General features: G+C 36.2%; 1 protein-coding gene across 1 annotated transcript in view; it reads right to left on the bottom strand.

Annotated features, from left to right (window-relative positions):
- The window catches only part of AQR (aquarius intron-binding spliceosomal factor), a 99,655-nt gene that overhangs the window by 27,260 nt on the left and 55,340 nt on the right, over positions 1 to 17,055 (bottom strand). Inside the window, exons 19-25 of the mRNA XM_043555714.1 lie at positions 14,213 to 14,380; positions 12,765 to 12,934; positions 8,881 to 9,122; positions 7,268 to 7,414; positions 6,381 to 6,450; positions 4,038 to 4,148; positions 1,228 to 1,337 (exon numbers count right to left, since the gene is read on the bottom strand). Coding sequence (XP_043411649.1) covers positions 1,228 to 1,337; positions 4,038 to 4,148; positions 6,381 to 6,450; positions 7,268 to 7,414; positions 8,881 to 9,122; positions 12,765 to 12,934; positions 14,213 to 14,380 — 1,018 coding nt within the window. The remainder of the gene's footprint in view (positions 1 to 1,227; positions 1,338 to 4,037; positions 4,149 to 6,380; positions 6,451 to 7,267; positions 7,415 to 8,880; positions 9,123 to 12,764; positions 12,935 to 14,212; positions 14,381 to 17,055) is intronic.

Here is a 17,055-nt window from a genome sequence, read left to right as displayed (position 1 = left end):
TTTTTCCTTTTAATTATGAAAAAGGGAGAGAAATGAAAGAACATGCCCAATGCAGCAAGCACATACCTACTAACAGAGCCGGGGCTTGGCTTGTGCATCAGAAAGCAAAAACTATTATCTTCTTCGGAAAGTTGGTATTACCTGAAATCCTTTTTTAAGTTTTACTTCGGTTCTGTTCTAATATTCTTTAAAAAACTATAGACCCTACTGCAGTATAATTATAATACCACCTTTATGTTCACTGAATGCTGGATTATTACATTTTACAGTCTAGCCCACTTCTGTAAGTTTAATATGAGGAAATATCCATGGCAAGAATTCAGAGAAGTAACTTTGGCTAATCCAAAATTAAGAATCTAGAGCCCCAAATATAACTTAGTGTGTGTTGTTCTTTGCCCTATGACTTTTTAGAAGCTAACAAATGTTTGGTGAGCTCTGTAATACAAGAACTCAAAATAGATGCAACATAATAATTTAACACTCCTTTAGCTCTTTTGATGTCTATGATCAATTTAGTCAAAGGTCATGTTCAATAGCCAAAGGCTGTATTAAATATGTGCAGCTGTTTGTTATGACTATTGTCTGAAATCATGCTTTAAAAATGCATTTCAATATAAAAATGAAATGAGCTATTCTAAACAAACTTTGAAGGGGAAATCTAAAATACTAACAGTAGGAGAAATTTTGATTTGTAAAATTTTAGTTACTTTGTAATATGTAATGTTAAACATAAAGTCTAGCTAAATGGCAATTAAGTACCTGTGATAATACTTAAGACCTCAAAGCTTATGCTATCATTAATCTCCGATTGTGTTTCATTAAAGAACCAACTTCTTAATTGGTGCCTAAAATATATGCAAATTAAATGTCTGAATGAAATGTGAAAAGGAATCACGGAAACTTGTACAGTTTGAGTTGGCAACATTAAAAATGACCTCAATAAACAGAGAACAAATGGCAATCTGCAATTTTAAAAAGATGAATAAGATAACTCTCTTTACTGAAATAACTGTACTCTTCAGGGAAAAAATGGCATGAACAAACAGAACTGGAGCTGAAGGAGATGATGATGTTTAGGTCAACTATAAGTAGTTATGCTAGAATCTTTCAGAATTAAGTTTGATTATTCATGGCTCCTGTCCCCTCACGTTTCTTCAATAAAGAAGAGGAACGGAAGGCTAAAAATTGTTTTGTGTACCATTTCAAAACTCATCCCCATCTGCTCACCTGCTGAAATCCTTCTCTGTCTCCAGCTCTTCTTCTCCATGACCAAGACGCAGCAGGTGGCGCTCATCAATGTCTAGAGCCATGATCTTCTCAAACAACTGGTTCAAGGCCTGGAGAATAAAACAAAAAGGATGACAGTGAATTTTCATGAACTGTCAGCCTCCTTTAAAAGTAACAAAAACCAGGGGTGCCTGGGTGGCTCAGTCGGTTGAGCGTCCGACTTCGGCTCAGGCCACGATCTCACAGCTCGTGCGTTCGAGCCCCACGTCAGGCTCTGTGCTGACAGCTCGGATCCTGGAGCCTGCTTCAGATTCTGTGCCTCCCTCTCTCTCTGCCCCAACCAACTCACATTCTGTCTCTGTCTCTCTAAAAAATAAATAAACATTAAAAAAAATTATAAAAGTAACAAAAACCAACATTTAGAAGGACAGAAAAGAATGAACACTGCCTAGTCAGATAAGAATCAAATTCAAAACACAGAAGAAAACAAATCTTGTATTAGGTTACTTACAATGTAAACAAAATAGCATTTTTCTTGATTTCTGATATTGCTGCCTACACATACTTGGCCAAGTGAATGACTGAAAACCATAAAAACCATCTAACCACTAAATCTCTGCTTCCACTAATTTATGAAAGAAAGAAAAACTATGGATCAGTTTCTATTCTCCCCAAATAGTAACAATTACTGAAATAATTAATAAACACACCAAGATTTCACTCCATGGAATATCCATGGGTTGTAGAAAACTGAAACATTTTTGCAGCTGGAAAAGCACTCTCAGGCAGTGAGTGTGTAGAGAGAATATGTCAAGAGGACCACATAAGGGGAAGGTAAATTGCATCATTCAAATCTTAGGCCAGAGGTCTGAAGTTCTCTATACAACAATGAACAGAGCACTCATTAATTGCAAACTATGCTGATGGAGGCCATCTAGAAGCACTCCTTTCTGCCTATAAAATAGTCGCGTTTAGGGTTCCCTCGAATCTTAGTATCAATTACCTGAACATCTACAGTTACAACGTTTTGTAGACAGGCAAGTTTCATAGTATGGAAAGATACATTAAGAAAGACATCATTTAAAACTCAGCCAAATGTCTTTCTTAATTTACCATCACTCTAACCCTACCCATAAGCCAACATCCAGTCTCATAATGTAAATACAGATATCTTTTGCTATCAAAACTCTAACAATTAGAGCTCAGATTGAAGAAATGAACATAAATTTTCAGAAAAAAATTCCCCAATATTCAAACTCTTGATGTTCTCCATCCAAAACCTGAGATCCAATGGATCAGACCACATAGCATTCATCACTGACTAGCCAAACTCAGAAACCACAAAGATTTAGAGAACAAAAAATACTATCACACTGCACTCAAAAAACCCTGCAAGATCTCATTATGAATTAAAGTAATACTGAAGAACTGCTTGCATTAAGTATGCAGATGAAGATCTGACAAATGAAAAGCAACAAATCAACAACTGATATCAAGGATGATATGATTATCAAAGATCATTAGCAAACAATGAAGTCTTTGGCTACATCTATAAAACAACCTTCTCTATAATTGTACTATACAAGTCAATCATGAGTAGAAGAGTCTACAGAAAGTCATTATCAGGTTATGACAAAACTTACTAAAAATACTGTTAAAACAACAACACATGAATTATTCTTTATTCATTCTGAGTCTGGAAAGAGGTAAGATTATTACAGACTAAATTTCATTAAATAGAAGAAAAACGGCATACACAATTTGTAATTACATAATTTGTTTCTTTTATTAAGCTTCAGTCAGCTTTCTCCCCTGCACAATTTTAGTATACTGTACAATAATGTCACCATTACTTACAAACTTCAAAGATATAAAAACAAGTGAATGAATTGGATAGCATTAATTTTAAAAACCCATAGACTAAAAGTTGACAAATAATAGAGTAAGTGACATTTAGCATTCTAAAAATCCAGTGCTTCTTTGTAGACCAACTCTTAAAGAAGTGGTCAACTGAAATCACCCTTTAGAGAACCATAAGTACCTTTAGAGGTTAGACTATACTGCACGTTTCATGATGTTCTGAGAGCTTCCTGTTACGTTTTACAGAAAAGCTAGTAAAGGCTAGGTGTCTTACTCATTTCTGTGACACTGAGATTTAAAAAAAACTACCACAGCACACACATAGATGTAAAGATCATTTTTCAGACAGTATTTATGTGAAAAAAGTTTGTTTTTATTACATTAACAGTTTATAAATGCCTTATGTATTGAATCTACAACATAAAATAGTCCTTCCATGTAATACAGATATTTATATGTAGACTTCATAATGATATAAAACTCCATCTAGTGTTGATACATTTAAGCCTTAGTCTTTTGGTAATATTCATTCTACTAAAGGATGAAAAATGTTACCAGTAAGGGTTATTAATGCTTTTAATCTCAAAGTAAAAGCTTTGGCTTTGCATGGAAGACTGGGGGGAAGGGAGGCGTGTGGGGCAGAGGCAGCTTAATTTAATCCAAATGTTTGACCATATATCCAAGTATTCTTCTTAGCTTCCCCCATTTTGACCCTCTTTATTAGAAATAAAAGATTGTTTTTATATTTTCCTCATATAATCTGGTCACGACCAGTAACAATCCAAGAGTTACTCAATAGGAAACACTATTTCAGTACTGTTGTCCCTATGATCGGGTTATCATACAAGTAGGAATCTCCATTGTGCCTTCATTCATCCCCCGACTCCTTCTTTACCTCCTCTACCATCCATCGTATCTACGCGTGTGCTCAGGGACACATACACACTTACCTGATTAGAATGAGTAACAATCAAAGTCCTCTGCTCTGGGAAATTATGGTAGATGTTGGATATGATCTGGACTGCCACATCTGTTTTTCCAGTACCTGGTGGACCCACAACCTAAAAAGGAGATGAAAACACAGCAAACTACTAAGCTATCATATTGTTAGAAAACAGACATTCTAAAACTGAAAGAGAAATTTAAAAAAACTGCCAGATGAGTTTAGTAACAGAATGGACAAGAGAGTCAGTGAATCTGAAACAACAATAGAAATCACCCAACCTAAAAAATAAGCAAAAGAAAAGACTGAAAACAAATAAAGAAACAGAACCTCATGAAACTATGGCACAATACTAAAAGGTCTACATTTATGTCACTTAAGTCTTAGAATAAGAGTAAAAAATATATAGTACAGAAAAAATATATGAAGAAACAATGGCTGAAAACTTCTCAAATCTGGCAAAAGACCAAAATCTAGACTCAGGAAGCTCAGCAAACTCCAAAGAGAATAATTCCGAAGAAATCCAAGCCCAGACACATCATAATTAAATAGCTGAAAACTGAAGAAAAATTCTTAATAGCAACCAGAAAAAACTGATGTATTTATGTATAGCAAAAGGATGTTTCAAATGACAATGGGTTTCTCTCACAAACCGCAGAAGCCAGAAGGAAGTGGAATAACATTTTGAAGAACTCCAGAATTCTATGTCCAAGTGAAAATATCTTTAAAGAATGAGGATGAAAGACATTCTCACATGAAGAAAAACAAAGATAATTCATTGCTAGCAGACTTGCTCTTAAAAGTGGTAAGAGTTTTTCAGACCGAAAGGAAGTGACATCAGAGAAAACTTAAAAATATCAGGAATGAAGGATAAACAGCAAATTTATAACAGCCTATTCATTTTTCTCTAGAGTTTTTAAAATGTTTGCTTTTCTAACATTGCCTGATGGTATTTTCAACGTATGTACGTGTAATACACATAACAACTCTGACATAAAAGGGAAAAGGAAAAGGGACCTACATGGAGGTAAAGATCCTCTATTCAACTTAAGAGACAAAATACTGATTCTAAGTAGACTGTGAAAAACTAAGTATTTATATTGTAATTCTCTAGAGCAGCCACTAAGAAAAATCTGTGTAAGAGATACAAAAGAACACAATAGATAAATTAAAATGAAACACTAAAACTAACCCAAAAGAAAGTTAAAAAAAAAAAAAAAAGAGGAACAGGAACACAAAACAAAGGAAATAAAATAAATAATAAAGTGGTAGGTCTAAATCCAAACATATCAACTACATTTAATGTAAATGGTCTAAACACACTGATTAAAACACAGAGACTATCAGAATGAAGAAAATAACATAGCCCAACTACATGCTGTTTACAAGAGACTCACTTCAAATATAATATGTAGGTTAGAAATAAAATATGAGAAAAGGTGTATCATGTGAACACTAATCAAAAAACTGAAGTTGCTATATTAATATCAAAGTATATTTCAGGACAAAAAAAAAATTACCAGTGATTAAGAAAGACATTACATAATAAGAAATGCATCAATTCACCAAGAAGATATGATAACCTTGAATGTATATGTACCTATCCATAGAGCTTTAAAAAACATGAAGCCAAAACTGAAAGAATTGAAAGGAGAAATGGATAAATATGTAATTGTAGTTGGAGACTTCAATAATTCTCTTTCAGTAATCAACAGAAATAGTAGGTGGAATATCAGTAAGTACAGAGAAATACTGAATCAAATGAATCTGACATATATAGGATACTGCCCCCCAAAACAATAGAATAAACACTCATTTCAAGTGCACATGAAATATTCACCAAGACAGATCATATCCTGGGCCACAAAACAAACTTGAGCAAATTAAAAAAACAAAAAATAGAAATCACACAACATATTTTCTCTGACCATAAAGGACTCAGAACAGAAATTAGTAAGTGGAACATAACAGGAAAATCTCTAAATACTTGGAAATTAAAGATAGTTTTAAATCAGTTGTCAGTAGGCTTCTTCTGTAAAGGGCCAGCAGGTAAACATTTCAGGCTTTGTAGGCCATACAATCTCTGCTGCAAGTATTTAAACTCTGCTGTTACAGCACAAAGCTGGACAGAGGCAATACGTAACCAAACAGGCATAGCTATATTCCAATAAAACTTTATTTATGAACACTGAAATAAGTAGAAGGCAAAATGTCCATATGCAAACAATGCCACAATTACTTATGAACACTTAAATTCAGTTGTGTTTTTGTGCTTCAAATACACTCTACACATTTGATGCTTATCTTATCTGAATCCACGTAAAAACATGTGGAACAATGCCTTTCTTACCATAGTTAGCCCAGGCTGCATTCCAGCACGGATGGCCTCTATCTGTGTGTGAGTGAACTGAATTGTATTACTACAAATAAGAGTAAATAAAAAGTTGGTTAAAAATACAGATGAACAACATTTAGTAAAAATTAGACAATAACCAGAAGTCCAAACGTCTGCTCTATATATGCCCCTGTTCTCCCAATCCCTTCTTTTCCTCACCCCAGCCCTTCAAGTGAGTGAGTGTGTGTGTTGGAGGGGGGTAGGGTGGGTAGGTGGGTGTGCATGTATGTGGTAAAGAAAAAAAAAATAACAGATCTACTCTCTTAACAAATTTTAACTGCATACTACAGTATCGTTAACTACAAGCACAATGTTGGATAGCAAATCTCGTACTTTTACATCTTATATGACTGAACCAGTCTCTTCTAAATGATTTCCTTCACTCCTACCCCTCTACAGACCAACTAAAACTGAGTGAATCTTACAGAAAGAAAAGACTACAGTTATTTTTCAATACACTTAGCCCAACCAATATCTCACTTGGAATGTCAAAGTTCCAATTCCCAATGTAATACCAAATATAATGCCAGTTTAATAGTCACGGCAAACATGCATGAGGGTAGCTGCTACATATAGCACATGCTCATGAAGTAAGAACGCTGTGCTCAAATTAAGGTAGCCCTCTAACACTTATTGTTCATAGGAGCTGAAAATGTTTCTTTTGGAAATATGACTACAGAACGGCCAAAAATGTCTGAGCTATCTGACAGAATACAAGGAAAGAGGGTCCAGAAACCTAAGTTTCCTGGGATTTTTAAAGGATAAGTAAACTTTTAAACATTATTAATACAAAATAGCAAACTATTATTCATTATTACAATTAACATAGATAGTAAAAGTACCGTTTGGGTTGGTTATAAGGATAAGGGCCCCTATTGGGAATGACATGAGGTTCAACAATTAAGGTTTTTGCCTCTTCGGAGTCTTCATCTTCACCATCTGTATCTTTCCTTTTCTTTCCTTTTCCACTCCTTACTGGAAAGGTTATCCTACAAGACCAAAATGTTTGTTCATTTTTACAATTAACAATTAATCAAGCACCTACCTTGTGCATGACATTGTATGGAGGATAATCAGATCAGAAAGAAACACTTATGGCTTAACGGAACTCACTACCTGTACACACATTCTGAAAAGAGCAGACATACAAGCACTAAAATGTGTGTTCATGGAGTTCAGATAAGAAAAAGTCAGCTGATCAAGGAGGAATCAAAGAAGCAGCATTTACATACTTATGTCCATGCACTATAAGTGCTTTACACATTGTCCCTCCTTAAATCAGAAAAGGCTTCATGGGAGGGATGGCATCAAAGATGAGTTTCAAAGAGCTTAGACATATAAACATGGGAGAGAAGCTAGTCTAGGAAGAAGTAAGACTATATACAGGTTTAAGTACCAGTGGCCAGTTTTGCCAGAATGGATACAATAGAGAAAACTAGACAGACAAGTTGGAGCCCTGTTATAACACTGTGGAATATCAAGCCTTTAAGGCAGATATACCAGTAAGGGTTAATACTTTCAATCTCAAAGTAAAAGCTTTAGCTTTCCATGGAAGACTGGGGGTGGAGAGGGGCATGCGGGGCAGAGTTCTTAGCTTGGGGTCAGGGATACCTCAGGAGGTGACTCTCCCTAGGCACCTGGGGAAATCAACAAATACCTTAAAATTAAACTAAAAAAACTAATTCTCTGTGTGCACCTTTTCCACACAAGAGAATTCAGGGAAGAGTGAGGAGTTGCATCAGGTTCTTTGTTCCATTTCTAGTCACAATTTAAAACCAAAGCCCCTTTAACATTACATATAACTATATTGCGAATATTTAAATTTTGTGAGTAAGAAAGCTTAAAAGAAAAACAATTTTTCCCTAAAAAAACAAAAGAAAGTTCAATATCCCATGGGTATGTCCATTAATTAGGAAACATACCAGATTATGCATAATTTGCAAAGACATATTTTTTTTAATGTTTGTTTATTTTGAGAGAGAGTAGGAGAGAAAAAGAGGGAACACACTGGCGTGAGTAGGGGAGAATCAGAGAGAGAATCCAAAGCAGGCTCCGCACTGTCAGCACAGATCCTGATGCAGGGCTCCATCTCACGAACTGTGAGATCATGACCTAAGCTGAAATCAAGAGCCACACGCCCAACTGACTGAGCCACCCAGGCGCCCCATGTTTCTTCAGTCAAATGTTATAAATATGTTTATACAATACTCTTCAGACAACAAGCATTTACTGATCCCTTACTAGATGTGAGGCTACTTTTATTATGGGCTTAAAATAGTTGCTGTACTAAGAATGAGAAACAAGTCAAATAAAATAAATGTATCCCTGTCACTACATGGTGAAGGTAGAGTGCCCAAACAAAATCAAGACAGTCAAAACGTTAGCTGCAGTCTGATGGCCTATCTGAGGTTGGCTACCGAAAGCCTGAAAGGAATATATCCAGTGCTGACATTACCTGAAAGGCGGGATCTGCAGAGCTGGGTCATCCACAGTTACTTTGACATTATGACCAGGAAAGCTGCTTTTTAAATGGTCAATGGAAAGAAACGTATCATTGAAATCAAGAGTGGCAATCTGATTGGGCATTTTTGAATAATGTGCACTACTTGGATCCCCATAACCTAAAATGATGTCATGCAGCCAGTCAGGTACCACGCAATCAGTATTCATCAGGTTCCGAATGGTCTCCAGCACAGCCTGTCAGTGAAAGGAGAGAAAAGAGTTGTGTCAAGAAGACATCCCAAACATTTGCACTTCAGTGGAATGCAGAGCCGGCTGCACTAATCCAGAATTCCCGAGTGTTTCAAGGCAAGAAGCTATTTTCTGCTGACAGGTGCTTGGCTAGACTGAATCAACAGCTATATTTTCAGCTGATACCATACACTGAGTTAAACAAAAGACCAAACTTAGCAAGAACAGTTTATCCGTTAGGAGTTCATTTAGACAGAATGTCATAAATGAGTTTACCACTTGACTCCTGCTGGACATAATGAAAATCTGATCAAGACTATACAACAGCAAGAAAACATTATAGAACAAACCCTTAAAGTGGACGTTTCCTCTTGGAAACTCCTGGAGCTTTCTCATCTTTATATTCCATAGTTCCTCAGTGCTAAGACAACACACAACCAGAAGCATATCAACATATGCCTCAATTGTGAAACATACCATAATTTAAATATATTAAAATTAACACTGTTAGAAGAAATAAGAAATAAAAAGTAAAGCAAACAAATGGTAAAAATGAAATGTCAAAATTTCAAAATGGAAGAAACATTCTACAATAAAAAGTCATTATAGTATTTAACATATACATGGTCAAGGCAAACTCTTAGACTTTCCAATAATTATTTTGACACAGCGATCTATCTCACATATGAAAGTCAGAAGGCTAGACTACTAATTTTAAGAAATAAAATAACCAAACAAACCATTTTTATATCATAAATGCTAAATACTCCAACAGGATAACAAAGTAACATGATGGCATACGTTAATCACACTCGCATCACAAACATGTTTTATTTTCTTGTACTAATCACTACCTGAAATTCTCTTTTCATGTATGTAGTTATCTGTTTGTCATCTGTCTAATTCCCACTAGAAATATCATTTCCATGAGAGCAGGGATCTAGGAAATTTGACCATGAGATGGGTAAAAACACTGGATGGACAGATGACTGAGTATGTTCACATAATGATGGACAAAATGAGAGCTCTACTCTCTAAGAAAATTAAAGTTTTAGTAGGGAGATAAAATACGTTCTTAGCAATGACACAACACAGCAGAATATGGCAAATGGTAAAGAATATTACAAAATACAATGGGAACACAGTTCCGAGTAGGTGAGAGATGCATGGAGGGGAGACTTTTGACCTTAGGCAAGGTTTCATGGAGGAAGGTGGCATTTCAATTTAGCTCAAAGTAAAGGATGTGTGAAGGAGCTTTGGTTTATTTCATCATTAATGGAAAGTCACAGAAATGTTTTGAGAAGCAGAGTGAAATGGTCAGCGGAAGCACATGAAAAACAGGTGACTGACGAGGAGAACAAAGGTAGGGCAGAGTAAGCTATGTAGTGCAACTATTCAGGCAAGAAATAAAATATCCAGGTCAGAACAGGCTGTATGGACTGGAAAAGAGAGAAGGAAATAAGGGATGCTGCCCAGGTATATAACAAAACACCAAACACACCAAAAGAGCATTCGTCCTTTCCCAAACACAGGTTGAGTTAATCACTGCCCATTTCTTGGATAGGAACCTGAATGCCTTTTGATCTTCCATGTTACTTTCTGGTTGTTGTTGAAGTTTATTTTTATTTTTTTTAGTAATCTCTACACTCAACGTGGGGCTCAAACTCACGACCCTGAGATCAAGAGTCACGTGCTCTTTCAACTGAGCCAGGCAGGCGCTACTTCCATGGCACTTTTACCTGCATCCTTCTTATGACTTTTGGTACCTTTAAACACTTCAACTTAGTTATCTTTTTGTATTTTTAACTTCCCTTATTGGTAATCTAAACTCTCTAAAAGTATAAGCTGTGTCTTACTCATCTTTACTGACTCCATATAACTCAAGACAATGCCAGACACACAGTGGGCATTAAATAAACCGGTCAAATGAATGAACACAAGGAACTTTTTTTCATTTTTAGTAGAGTGACTGAAATCCGGTCATTACTGAGAAACAGAGACCCTGCCCTCATAGACCTGCATTCTAATGGTGAAGTCAGAGAAATAACAAATATATAACCAGCAGGTATAATAAAAGCTGTGAGGGAAGATACAGATAATTGGATTAAGACTGATGAGAAGGGGGGATGCCACTTTCGGTGGGGGTTTCCCGAAAAAGCTCCCTCAGGAGGTAACATCTAAGCAGAGCTGCCCACACAAAGTGAGGGAGCGAAGCACGTAAATCCCTGGGAGGAAGACTGTGTTGGTAGAGGGAACACCATGTAAAAAAGGTATGGGTTATTGAAGAATAGCAAAAAGATCAGTGAGGCTGGCATGGACTGAATCAGAGATAGGTGTTAGAAAATGATGTTGGGAGAGGTGGCCAGAGGACAGATAATGAAGGGGCCTCTTGGATTATGGCGGTAACTTTCTACTGTGATGGCAAACCATTAAAAAGAGCTGAACAGGGGTACCAGGGCATAATTTGCATTCGGTCACTATGTGGAGAATAGCGTAAGGGGAGGGGCGGTCAAGAATGGAAGCAGGGATGTGAGAGATGAAGGTATCTTCGACGTGGCATCAGTGGAGGTGGTGAGCTAATCAAACTGACTGATGGACTGGATGTGCAGCGGGAGACAAAAAGAAATCAAGAGTACTTCCACTGTTTCGTCTTCAACAACAGGGCTAAATGGAGAATAGATTCCTTCATATGTGAGGTTTTCTTTTTATAATCATAAGAAAAGGAAAAAAAAGATGATAAAGCGATAACGTAGAAGCACTGTTTTGGGGGAGAGAATGAAGAAAGGCACTTGTGCCGAAGCTAGCATTACCAAACGCTAAAAATCGCTCAATGTTAACGTTTTTTAATACACTTTCCAGTAATAAAGAATCTTCTCTTATCAAAACACCTTGTCTCCATTAAGTTATGAAAGTAAAACTCTCCAGCCCCTAAACCTTTCTTTTCCTGCTAATGAGTAAACAATGAACATGTTTTATCACAGCAATTCAGAGCCCTCAGGTATCACATCTGTATTTGTAAAGTGATTTAGAAGTACACTTACTTTTTTTTTTTTTTTTTTTTTTTTTTTTTAAATTTTTTTTTTTCAACGTTTATTTATTTTTGGGACAGAGAGAGACAGAGCATGAACAGGGGAGGGGCAGATAGAGAGGGAGACACAGAATCGGAAGCAGGCTCCAGGCTCTGAGCCATCAGCCCAGAGCCTGACGCGGGGCTCGAACTCACGGACCGCAAGATCGTGACCTGGCTGAAGTCGGACGCTTAACCGACTGCGCCACCCAGGCGCCCCAGAAGTACACTTACTTTTGATTTAAAAAAGAACTCCCAGTAAATACATAAACAAGCAGTTTCTTTACCTCATACTGGCCATACTGAGTATCTAATATACCAACAGCAAGGAAGGAGTCTGACCTGGCTTAATTTATATTTTAAGTTTCTACACTCATCAAAAGACAACAGATTTAGTAAATAAATTTTCTTAAGTTTTTATATTTAGTCTATAGGGAAAAATTTTAAAGAATTGTTTAGAATCAAAAGCAGTTGATCATTTTCTTAACGAATCATTTACCTCGTATCTATGTATTTACGTTTTAGAAGTTATTCAAATTAAACATAGTACTACTTTTAGTTACACACAGCTTAAAAATTACCTTAAAGTTATTTTCCTTTGGCTTTCTCCTCATTATGATATTGAAAGTTTCGTACACATCTTCTGCTCCATTTTGTATAGTATTGGTCATATCTTGTTGATACTGGTTTGGATCCAAAAACACTCTAAATGTCCTTGACTCTCCTCTAAGATTGGGTCTTGGCTCAGGTCCTAGACATTTTGAAAAGATTTGGTAAACGAAATACACACTTTTCAAGTATCAAAATAAGTCAGCAGTATTCCTTTTCTAGAAATGATGAGTAAACTGTCCAGAGTTAACTCCAGTCATTCCCCTGAGTAGATGCTACGAAGCTGAAAATATTTCCTCCTTTCCTTAAATTCTTGCTATTTCTTTTCCCAGAATAGTCACGTAATGTTTATGATGCAATGCCACGGACTGCAGTTATCTATGTCCTCAAACAAAATAAGAGCCCTAGAAGTCAAACAACTTTGTCAGTCACTCATAGCTCCTACCACCGCCTTACTTGGCTGATCACTTTTGTCATCCACATACCATTCCTAATATCACCAGTGTGAAAGGAAATTTCCTTTCTTTTTGTCTTAAACCTCTAACTCTGGTCCCGATATGTGGCCTTATGTTTATTCCACCTTTCCCATTTTCTTTTATTCTAGTAATAAGATTAGTTTAATTATCAGCACTTTTGAGCAATGGTGCAATCTTAAAATCACAGGTGGTAGAGGTTAATTCCAGTTCTGAGAGAAGTTTAGTAAACAAATTGGAAAGTAAGCACTGGACACAGATGCATATATAATCTAACAGCTGTACCAAGTCAAGACAACATAAGAAAGAATTTCAAAGAAAAATCAATGATAATCAATGAGAGAATTTCAAAGAAAAATCAATCTAAGAAATCAAAGAGCTAACTAACCCTGTAAGATGGTATTTCTAAATGGGTAATGTCTGCATCTTAGGTATGACAATTCCTTAGACAAGGCAGTTCTGTTTAGATGTTTAGCATCCTGAGCCCCCATCTGTCAAATGCCAATAGCTCACCCTCCCCAACCCTACCCCGGTCATATGACAATATAAATAGCACCATACATTTCAAAATACAGGGTAGTATTAATCCCAACTGAGAGCCACTGCTACAATGAATCAAAAAAATAAAACCTAAAACACTAGGCAAATATGTCATAAGAGGTGTTTAGAGGTTTTAAAAAGCAATATTGCAAAGTATTACAAAAATTTTAAATAAAGGTAACTTCAAAAGATCCTGTCCTTTCCAATGTCTAATAAAAAGTTTAGAAACCATATTATTATTTCTAAAACTGGGTAGTAGGTAACTTACACATATTTTATACATAATCCTTTTGTGATGACTTATTATGTAAAACAACTAAAAAATATTACTTAAGATGCAAAAGGGAAAAAAGGTGAAGAATTTTATCATTATGTACACTCTCTTTTAAAAATATAGATCACCATACCGTCTTCAATGACACGCCCTTTATCATCTAGCATGCCCTGGATTTCACAGCCTCTGACATAAACCAGGCCAATCTGCTCAATAAAAGGTCTCCTCCGGTCAAACTTAGTACCATACGGTTTTGTGGGACGCACGGTAATTAAAAAACAGACATCATGCTTACGAAGACCTGGTAAAACATAAAGATGCTTTCACTTACTAGAATGTTCTTGTTTTCAGTCTTTTGTTGGCAAATTCTCATCCTCTTATCTTTGGAATAGAGATATAAGAAACATTTAAAATACCAGATGCGATCGATGATTATATTTGCATTATAATATAATTACGGGTTTTTTCCTATCATCTTTAATACTCAATGTCTGACAGCAATAATTAAACGAAAATTTCTCTTTATATTAAAATTAGAAACTTTTATGCCATGAATACGTTACCGAATAATCCCTCCAAGTCATGTTACAGCTCCAAAATTGGATGCTCGTCATCATTCTTATTTTTAACATTCTTAATAAGTAACCAAAAATATGGCTGGCATATAGTCCATCTATGTCATATTCAGCAGGTTTCTAACATCGGTTTAAACTATCCATCACTGCCATTCCAACAACAGTTTAACTGCACTCCCCGAAAGAGGTCAATTCAAGAATAATTTAACAAGGCACAAAAGCATTGTTTATAGATACCATCCTGAGAACATGTTGAATATATAGTTTCGTTTGGCAAATACTTAACATTTTTAAAGGTAAATGTCAAGAAATAGGAAACTTGTGCCAAAGTCCATAGCTTCTTAATCATTACATCAAATACTAGACTCAACTGGATCCCCCGCTCTATTAAAAGTAGACACATGGGAACACAAGGGACGCAAAATTAGATCTCATATCACGTAATGTCACACCACTTAATCTTCATTTCTTTCGTGATTCGTTCTGTTAGCCAATGTAGGACGTAAATGCAAACTTAAATGGTCTGCTTGCTTATAATCTTGGTAATAAGATCTACAATTAAATCATATCAGCAATTTCAGTCAGTGCGTGGTTAACAGTACTGGGACCATTCTGGTTTGTTTTAATTTGGAGTGGGGTTTACGTGTGCTAGAAACAATTCTGATTCTGATAATAACTTCATTGCTTATTTCCCAACAAATTCTATGTAAAGAAGCAGGAGAAGTGATGAGAAGGGGAACTATTCTACTATCTGAGTTGTACTGCCTTTAGGATTTCTGATCTGCACAACTCATTACAACTTCTAAGTCTTAGAGTCAAAGTGGCACTGAGAAGTAATTAGGTCCGGGGCACCTGGGTGGCTCAGTCGGTTGAGCTTCTGACTTTGGCTCAGGCCATGATCTCATGGCTCTTGAGTTTGAGCCCGGTGTCGGGCTCTATGATGACAGCTTGGAGCCTGGGAGCCTGCTTCGGATTCTGTGTCTCCCTCTCTCTCTGCCCCTAACCCACTCGCATTCTGTCTCTGTCTCTCTCAAAAATAAACAAACATTAAAAAAAAAAAAAATTAAAAAACAAAAAGAAGTAATTAGGTTTCCACCAATGTCACTTTTTGGCACCACTGATGGATGACCGCCTATTCCCTGCTAAAGCAGATCATTTTACTGTGGGACATCTCGTATCTACATAAAAAACAAACAAACAAACAAAAAACAACTTAGATAACAGCTCAACTATCTTTCTCCTTCAACCATCTGTATGTATCTACTCTGTCCTGGCTGTGCCCTCTAGAGCAGAATCCAGCATTACTGTTTCATAATTCAGTTTCCTTAATTTTAAATGGGGTATTTAAGGGCCTGAGCTTCATACCTTTTTGAAGGAACAAGAAGAATGCTTTATATATTCAACTTAAACTCTTCAAAACTATCCTGTTCCTACAGGACAATATTCATTAGTACTTATAGAACTCCCCTCTGATTTTCTGCCTCCATTTTCTATTTAGTTAATCCATCTGTGATCAACACAAGGCCTGAATTTTGGCTCTGGCCTCCCAGGAAACACTTTTCTCCCACCATGCCCCATAATAGGAAAATGAATATACTGTTCTATAGTACCCTACTGTTCCCTATCTTGTTCATCAAAATTGACCCATTAGATTTCTCATTTCATCAGAGGCCTGTGTTTAAAAGAATGAAAGAGGAAAAAAAAAGACTATTTAACGTCCTTCTGATAGAAGCCTCCAAAGTAATAAAGGAAAGGAGTTTAGGTAACTGTGTAAAACAGTGTTTATTTTAATACCTCCTTAAGTGTCAAAGGTATTAAGTATAAAACCTTCTCCAACAACTTAATGCCTTTCTTAAGGTTCAGCAACAATAAAGGTGTACATTATTCTAGATGTGTGATGCACTAGATTAGATTGGAACTCTTTTGAAGGATACAGGAGTCACAAAAACAATCTGTTACAACTATACCCACTACAGTGGCCATCTGTTAAGCATCTGGCCAGCTTTGCTGCTGAATTCCTTCAGAATTGCTGGATAAACATATCATATAGTCCCTAAGGTTATAAACAGCTATGTTGGGAGTAGTAATTTCTGAAAACTAATCCATTAAGGGACTATCCTTTTCCTTCTGGCATGCCAAGAAGGTGGATGGAGATGAAATCTGCCAGCTACTGTTTCTCACAACAGGACAGCAAGCAAGAGCTCTCATAGACAGCTGGGGGAAAAACATAAAAGTGCCACTTAAAAATTAGTTCACGTGCCATTTCTGGTACAGATGTTATCAATGTTGTAACTCTTTATTTGGCTTACTAACTATGAACATATTTGCCTCTACATAAAATTCACAGTGACATGGAACTCCTGTCCCTAAAATCTTGCCTAGGAAAGAGCAGGGGAAATAA

Source organism: Prionailurus bengalensis, chromosome B3, assembly GCF_016509475.1.
Source record: "Prionailurus bengalensis isolate Pbe53 chromosome B3, Fcat_Pben_1.1_paternal_pri, whole genome shotgun sequence".
In the NCBI taxonomy this organism is placed as follows: Eukaryota; Metazoa; Chordata; class Mammalia; order Carnivora; family Felidae; genus Prionailurus; species Prionailurus bengalensis.
This window is presented reverse-complemented; position numbering and strand designations above follow the sequence as displayed.